The sequence below is a fragment of the Sciurus vulgaris genome (genome assembly GCF_902686455.1).
Source record: "Sciurus vulgaris genome assembly, chromosome: 3".
Classification (NCBI taxonomy): domain Eukaryota; kingdom Metazoa; phylum Chordata; class Mammalia; order Rodentia; family Sciuridae; genus Sciurus; species Sciurus vulgaris.
Window position 1 is genome coordinate 82,444,432 of NC_136463.1, and position 8,541 is coordinate 82,452,972.

Here is an 8,541-nt window from a genome sequence, read left to right on the forward strand (position 1 = left end):
GGGAGGCAGAGTTGGACAGGTGGGTGGATCCAGGTGCAGGGGGCATCCAGGAGGAGGTGAAACCTCTATAGCCAAACGTTTGTATACCCCCGGAGTACCCGCCCCTACCTGTCCCCAAGTTCTATCATCTCCACAATCTCCTGAAATAGGATGGGGCCAGGGCGAGTGGAAAAGAGAGGTACCTGCCATGCTCCTTTGACTCCCAGGAGGAGGAATAGAGTCAACTTGGTCTTAGATTTTAATAACTACTGAAATTAGCAAATTTCCTCACTTTAAATCAAGGGGCCCATTTCGGGATCCCATACTAGAAAACAATTGTATGCAGTGCTTAGCATAGCTCCCACCTGCCCAGCCCAGGAACTCCTAGCAAGCAGGCATGATAGGGAGGGTAGGAAGAGGTGGATCCAGTCGTAACTGGAAGGCAAAGGAACCCAAGTTCTTGAATGGCCTGCTTCCTACTCCACCCCAACTGCCTGAAAACCACCCCAGCCCACTGAGCTCATCTGCAGGGTGGACAAGGAATGAAGCAGACTTCTCCTCCAGGCTGGGAGGCACTGGCCAAGACATTGAGCTGGGAACCCTGGGGTCTGGAGCTGGAGCCAGCTCTTCCACAAAGAGAACCTTGGAGGTCACTCTCTGGGCTTCAGTTGCCTTTTCCAGGGAACCAGGGTTCAGACTAGAAGAGCAATGAGCCTGTAAGTTTCCATCAGATTAATACACATACCCTAGGGGAAGAGAGAGGGGCCTGATATTTAATACGTCTCCACAACTCAGCACTCCACACAGTTAACCCCCAGGAAGCCATCATTGTCCCTGATGGGGATATCATATCCAAAGTTCTTGGCAAGATTTATATAGAAGAAGAAACAAGTTCAGGGCTTCAATGACAGCTGAGGTTCAGGCTCTCTGCCCTATTGGCAGTTAGCTGCCACTTCCCCAACCTGGCACTCAGGTGTGAACTTCCACCAGGCACTTTCACTTTTTAATTCCCTCGAGACATTGCCTAGCACTCTGGTCTCTGATAAGTTCAGGGAGGAAAGAGCTATGGGACAAAGCGCAGAAAACATGAATGGTAGAGGAATCCACCTGTTCGATGCCTCTAGGCTGGACAGGGCACATCTGTGGTCTCAGCTTGACCAAGCTGGATTCTCAAGACCTCAGCAGACTTGGGCTAAGGCTGTTCAACTCTCAAGTGACTGATCAGGGGACCCAGCCTGAACTCCCTGCGGGCTCTAAGGCCAGTATCAGAAAGCCTCCCCCTCCTCCCCAACCCTCCAGACGTGATCTAGCCCACTATACCCACTTATCCATCAGACACTGAGGCACCTGCTCCCAGACAGCTCCTCTGCAGGTTGCTACAGGGGCGAGTCTAGGCCCTCCAGGTGCACCTGACTGATTCCTTCCACAGAATGTGGGACCTGGGCATTGGCATTTTTAACAGAGCTTCCAGGTGACTAGGTGACTGAGGGGGCACACCCTGGTGAGAACCTTTGATCTTGGGAACATGCTGGCCCCCAGCATTGCATTCTTTGGACTGCCAGGATCCTCTGAGGACACAGCCTGTCCCTCTCCACTAGTAAGTTCCTCTTGGTTCCCAAGTAAGATAAATCAGGGTTCAAATCTTGTGCAACTTGCTAACTGAGTATCTTTGCAAAATACCCAGGCTCTCTGATGCTCAGCATCTCCATCTGTAACAGGAGATAATAATGATGCCTTCCTGCTGTGACGGTTAGCTGGGATATTGCGTGCAGAGCCCTTCGCAAGAGGCCCGGAACACATAAATGTACAATAAATGTTTGCTATTAATTATATCATGGCTGCACTCTGATGTACAGAAATGTTTCCCTGGGGGCATTTTCAGAACCCCACTTCTGCAGCCCGTCTCAGAAGGGGCCCCGAACACCCTCATGCCCTGTGCCAGACCTCCAAAAGAACCTGTGTGCATTTTCCTTTTCTGGCCAGATCGCGCCTCCTGACTCGTACAAGAATAAACAAACAGTTGCTCGCACCCTCCTTCATCTAGCCAGAGTGACCAAAGTTCCAATCACACTTCTCCGGGCAGCCTGCCTCCAAATTTCGGGGAACTGGAAAGGAGGGGGAACTTTCCAGGCAAAAGCTCCGCGGGCAGAGGCGGGCACTGGGCAGGCCAGCCTCCTTTGACCAGGGTCCCGCGCCCCTGCCCGCGCTGTGCTGGAGCCGGAGGCCGGTAGAGGAAGATCCAGGAAGGTCCCGCCCACGACTGCCTGTCCTCCCCTGAGACCCGCTGCGCAGAACCTCCCGGCACGCTGGAGGCTCTGGGCTGGGGCCGCCAGGAGGAGCGCTTAGAGCTGCACCCCAACTCTGGACCTCTTCTGCACCCCGGTTCGGTTCCTGGCCCTGCCCACCCCGCCCGGCACGCGCGGCTTCCGTCCCTAGAAAAGGAAGCGCACCGGTTGGGGACAGGACAGGGTTCTTCTACCACCGGGCGCACGTGGCTCGGTCAGAAGGCATGGAGGTTGCCAGACGAGTAGCGATGGCTCGGGGTGCAAATGGACAGGCGATGGGCTGGGGTCCGGGTGACGCGGCACAGCGCATAGCCCCGAGGCGACAAGGAAGGTCACTCACCTTTCCGGCCGGCCGCTCTGTGCAGCGGCAGTGGCTGCAGGTCCTCGGCGGAGGCGGTGGTTCGGCCCTAGGCTCCTCCTCTGCCCGCGCCCCGCCCACCCGCGGGGGCAGGAGCTGCGCGGGAGGTGGCCGCCCGCCAACCCGCCACTGCTTATCCCGCTCGGCCACCTCTCGGTCAGCAATCGCCGAGCGGCAGAGTCCTCGGTCCCCGCCCAGCCTTGCAACCCCGGCATAGGAGGAAGCGACCAACCAGCCTCCTCCTCGTGCCTCAGGCGGGAGGTTTGGAGCCAGCGCTGCTGCTTCCTTGTTGGCATGCAGTTAAAGCTAGCAGAATTCCGGTCACCTCTTAACCAGGACAAGCAGGGCATGGAGGACGAGGTGACCTCGTTCCCTGCCCTAACCCGAGGGCCACCTCAAATGCAAGCCCATTTTATAACCGAGGTCATACTGGCAGACCAAGCGGCAGGTTAAGCCTGCACAGGTAGGCAGAGGCCCAACCCCCTGAAGGAGACCCTTTCTTTCCCTCCAATGGAAGTGAGGGCAGGAGGCTCCGCTCCTTCCCTCTAACAAGGTTGAATCCAGGCATTTGTGGTCCTGTTCCATCCCTGTCTCTTGTCCGCCTTTAGGGTGAGCCTTTGACCCTTCCTTATAGGTTCACAGGGCTGGGGCTGGAGGTCAACACCAGTACCCCAGGAGATGTGCAGGAGCCCTGTCTAGTTCCCTGTCCTAGGACACTGTCCACTGCTGCCCCCACCCCTTATTCTACAGGCTTCATGGCACAACAGGGAGGTGGCTCACAGGTGGAGGAAACATTGTACCGTTGTCCCAAGCCCTTTTCTAGCCGAGGCCACATCTGCTGTTGACAGTGCCTCCCCTTCCTTATAGGTGAGGAAATGGGGGCTGATAGTAAAGTGGCCAACACTAACTTCACTCAGCATCTGGTAGGATAAATAGGGGTTTTCTAACCCCTGGGACCTTTTCTAGAATATTCCAGAGGGGGGTCATATTCCACCAGCTCCTGATAAGGGGCTTCAAGTTACTCTTAGGGAGTATAAGAGTCCTGTTTCCAGGAAGTCAAACTGCATCAGAGAGATAAGCCCTAGGGAAGCCAGAGGTGGGGGTGCTGGGCCTCCAGAATGGCCCTACCATAGGAACCCAAAAGGGAGATGAGGAAGAGATGAGGAAGCAGAGATTTGCCCTAAAGGCTGTGATGAGGGGCCCCTCTGCCCTCCCACCAACCCATTAGACCACAATGAGCACCTTGTGCGTTCTCACTGCCATGGGCTTCCTCCTGCTGGCAGGGTCCCCCTCTCCCTAGCTCTGCTGGCCTGGACCACCACCTGTCTTCTTCAAGGAATGCACTGACAGGAGGTACTGAGGTGTGTTGAGCACCTTCTATGGGTCAGACTCTGGTGTTCTGAACCAGCCCAATGGCAGAACATGAGAGCCACCCTTACAAGACCGTTAACAGATCAAGTCGCTCTGCTGAAAACCATCCCTCGGTTCCCCAGGGTGTCTCAGAGCAAAAACCAAATCTTTGAAATGGCCTCCAAGGCCTAGCATGAATGGCTCTGGACCCCATCTTCCATTCCCCATCTCTACTCAAGCTCCACCCTGCTGAATTGACCTTCTCCCTTTTCTCTAATAGATCAGGCAAGACCATGGCCCTTGCTGTTCCTTCTGTTGACCCAGGAATCCCCACGAACCTCCTACCTTCCTCCCTTAAGTCTTCGCTGAAATATGGCCTTCATGAGCCTACCCTCATCTCCTCCATCTTGCAGTTTGGATTACTTTCTCCTTTCCTTGCCTTTCCTTTCCTTTTCTTTTCTTTTCCCTCCCTCCCTCCCTCCCTCCCTCCCTCCCTCTCTCTCTCTCTCTCTCTCTCTCTTTCTTTCTTTCTTTCTTTCTTTCTTTCTCTCTCCCTCTCCCTCTCTCTTCCTTCCCTTCCCTTCCCTTTCCCTTTCTTTCCTTCCCTCCCTCCCCCCCTTCTTCTTTTCCATAGGCTTTATCATTTTCTAATATACTGTAGAGTATACATTTTTTACGTCTATTGCATGGTAATAACTTTCTCCCACAGAAATGTGAGCTCCTCCAGGGCAGGGATTCTTGTCTGTTTTACTCATTGCTAAAGTAGCGCATGGCAGGTAATAGGTGCTCAGCAAATACTTCTCAAATCAACACACTTCCTGTCGCCCTCTTTCAGCTCCTTCAGCATCTCTGGGAAGCTTCCACCAGGGCTCCTGCCCACCCTGCTGTCCCACGTGCTCAGTGATCACATGCTGCTGATAGAGAAGATCCCTACATGCATTTAAGGGGTTCTGTGCCTGGGGTTGCTGAATGTTTTATTTACAGAGCACCTGGGATCGCCTTTTCCTTGAAGAGGAGACTAGCCCTTTGGCTACGAGGACAAAAGTATCCAGGATGAAGCCAGCCCTGTTGGCGCATGCCTGTAATCCCAGTGACTCAGGAGGCTGGAGCTGGAGGATCATAAGTTCAAGGCAACTTAGTAAAACCCTGTATCAAGATAAATTTTAAAAGGGCTGGGGATATAGCTCAGTGGTAGAGCACCCCTGGGTTTAATCCTCAGCACCACTAAATAAACAAATAAGAGTATCTAGGAAAATAATCTAGATTCATCTTCTACTTGGACCAGAGGAAACTTGGAATGTTGTTCACTCTCAGCTTCTTGGGTTGATCCAGCGTTTGTAGACTGGGACAGAGTACATCCGTTTCACCAAATATATACTCTAATTGACTATTAAAATGAGATGTCCACAGGAAGCCATGGACCTCAATGAATTCTGACAGCCCTAACCAGGAGCCAGGCCACCTGGATCTGTTCCTGCCTGGCTGGGTGGGGTGGGCTGTGTCCCAAGGAAGCTAGTGTTCCTTGCAGAATTGTGCTTCTCCCAGCACCCTGAGATTCCCCAAGCTTTGGGCGTACAGGGAGGGAATCACCCTTCTGTGAGGGAGGGAATGAGGCTGCACTCAAGCAGGAAGATCCTGAGGGTGACTCAGGCAAATGGAAGAGTTATCCTTGCGTTCAGGAAGATCTAATGTCACCCATGTCAGTCACATCCGGAGCCAGAAGAATAATGCAACTAGACTGTGAGGCAAGCTGGCAGAAATGTGTTGGGGCCTGGGATTTAGATATATGGATGGTGGTGTCGAGGATGTAACTCAGTGGTAGAGTGTTTGCCCAGCATGCACATGGCCCTGGGTTCCATCCCCAGCGCCACAAAATAAAACAACAAGACTGGTCTTGGTGGTGGACACCTATAATCTCAGGGGCTCTGGAGGCGTAGGCAAGAGGATCGCAAGTTTAAGTCCAGCCTCAGAAACTTAGTAAGGCCTAAGCAACTCAGTGAGATTCTATCTCTAAATAAAATATTTTTTTTAAAAGAAAGGGCTGGGGATGTGGTTCAGTGCTTAAGTGCCCCTGGGTTTAATCCCTGGTACAAAACAAACAAACAAACAAACAAAGAAAAAACCAACAACAAAAATAATCTTAAAAAAATACATATAGATGGCTTCCACAACATATTATTGTGAACCAGTACTGCATATTGCACAGTATTGTAAAGCCGTGGCTTATGGGACACTGGAAACCCCCAACCACACCCCAAATCTCCTGGCATCCCCAAGGTCAGTAGTCTGCTGTGGTGTAAGGCAGTCCTCCTTCCAGTCCTCTGTTGAAACTTGAGCTCTTTAGAGAAGATAAATTCTCTGAGCTCAGGGTAATGAGACTGTGTGTCCACAGGGAGATTTAACGGTGGCTGACGCAAGACCATTAGGAAGGTTCTACAGGCAGGTTCTGGGGGAGGGTGGGTAAAGGACGGAGCAGTCCCGTTTTTCTCTTGGCTTTCCTGGTACTTAGTAGGCACTAAGGTATAAACTCTTGTGTTAGAGCAAGTATCTTGGCTTGTGATTAGACCAACGTGACCAGCTCAAGTGTAGGGAAGCTGGCCCAGCACCTGCAGGAAGCGTCTGCCGAGCCCAGGAGCAGCTGCTTTGTGTCTGAGGTAGTCATGGCGCTGCCTTTCCAGTTGGGGGGCGGATTAGAATGGCACTCTTAGACAGCTAGAGGAGTCTGCGCTTCAGCCCCTTGCTACTGCATGACACCCAGGGAGGGGTTTAGAACTGCAGTGTCAGGCTGGCTCTAGCTCCTGAATTAGAACTGCAGTTTAACAAGATCCCCTAGAAAAATGTACCTTAAAGATCGGAAGCACTGGTTCATAGTACAGCTGAGGAAACTGACAGCTCCTTGCACTCCGGGTCAAGGCTGGCCAATGGAAGCCTCAAATTGATGGACCCTCACCCTCACCAGGTTGCAATTCAATATCGCAATCTGCTTTCCTGAAGGTTCTTGGGAACCAAATAGCCTCATTTATCTGATTCTGAATTTCTATATATACGAGGCAAATGAATGTACCCTTCATAGCACTCAGTGCCTATTACACAAAACTTCAAAGAAAAAAAAAAAAAAAAAAAAGACAAATTACACTTACTCTTTCCTGAATGCAGTTCCTTAGACAGCTCAGTCATTCCATTGGTGGGGCTCCTTTCCAAGAACTGATCTTATTTCCCTTCCACCATGGTGACTAGGATACTCAGAACCATGTTTCTGACTGTATTATTCTTATTAAACACATTTAATTTCTCCTTTCTTTTCCCCTAATCCAGGATTCTTGTTTAGTTTACTATCATCCTTATTGTTAAGCTTTCCATTGTAAATTATCCCATGCCAACACCAGGAACAAAACAAATAGGAATGTTGTGTGGACTACAAAGGCAAATTCCCCCTTTCCTTTTTTTTTCTTTCAGGGCTGGGGATTGAACCCAGGGAGACCTGCATGCTAGGCAAGTGCTCTACCACTGAGCTAAACCCCCAGCCCTCCCTGTTTCCTTTTGACTACTGTCATTCTCTCATGGTCATGGCATGACTTCTGCTGAATTCTGGAAGGCGGATGAAGGGGTTGGAAGAAGCATGCCTCCTTGGACTTCTGCCAGAAGTAAAGAAACCCCAGCAGCTGGTGGGGGAATTGGCACAGGACGCTCATCACGTGCCACTCCCTGCTTCCTCCCTGCCCATCAGAGCCCAGCTCACCAGGTCTCAGGTGGGAGGTGCTGTCCTTGTCAGGTGACTTTCCACAGTCCTGAGAAGGGATGTTAGGGCAGGCGCCTTGGTCACCAGGGACCTCAGCTGCCATGTCTCTGAGTGCTGCTCCTTCTTCTGCAGGGATCCCAGGCTGGGTGACTGGAGCTCACTCAGCACAGCTCAGGTGGTGGAGACCAGTATAGATGGAGGCTTAGGGCAGGCAGATTACAGATGAGCTCTGCAGGCGGGGCATGTTGGTCAGTGGCCTCAGGGTCATCTGCAAACACACTGAAGTCAAGGACGGAGATAAAACCTCCCTCCAGGGTTGGGGTTGTGATTAACCTGCCCAGATCTCTGCTTCCCTGGTCTTGTCCCCCAAGGGGACATGAGGGAGGGAAATAACATTTGCTCACCTGGTGGCAAGCTACATTAAAACTCTGCAAATGAATGGGACCAGCTCCATTTTTCATATGAGGATATTACCTGTTAAGCATCACACAGTGAGGAAATGGCAGATCTGGAATTTGAACCAGGTTCCCCTGACTCCCAGATCTTCCCCTACCTCTCCAAGTAGAAGGCTTCTGTGGGGAAAGGCCTGAACACATTTGGTGACAGCTTGAGGACTAGGGGCAGTGCATGCAGAATGACCAGAGGGAGATAATTCTCTTCCAAACACTTCTCACAATGCACCTCAGACTGCTTAGGGTGATCTGTCCCCAACCTCTTGGAAGGCTGTTACTGAAAGCTGGGCCCTTGCCCCCAATGCCAATCCAATAATAAGGACAAGGTTTTGAAAAAAAAGAAAAGGTTTTTTGCTTTGCTAGCAGAGAAGAGGCACA

The 8,541-nt window shown here is 51.7% G+C and overlaps 1 protein-coding gene across 2 annotated transcripts in view; it reads right to left on the reverse strand.

Moving 5' to 3' along the window:
- Positions 1–7,924, reverse strand: part of STEAP3 (STEAP3 metalloreductase) — a 41,278-nt gene extending 33,354 nt beyond the window's left edge. The window contains exon 1 of one of the 2 annotated variants that reach the window (XM_079132956.1): positions 7,712–7,924. In XM_079132956.1, coding sequence (XP_078989082.1) covers positions 7,712–7,814 — 103 coding nt within the window. In that variant the 5' untranslated portion in view covers positions 7,815–7,924. Of the gene's footprint in view, positions 1–2,604; positions 4,379–7,711 lie in introns of those variants that run through there. The other variant, XM_079132958.1, reaches the window with a different exon arrangement.
- Between the last annotated feature and the right edge of the window lie 617 nt (positions 7,925–8,541).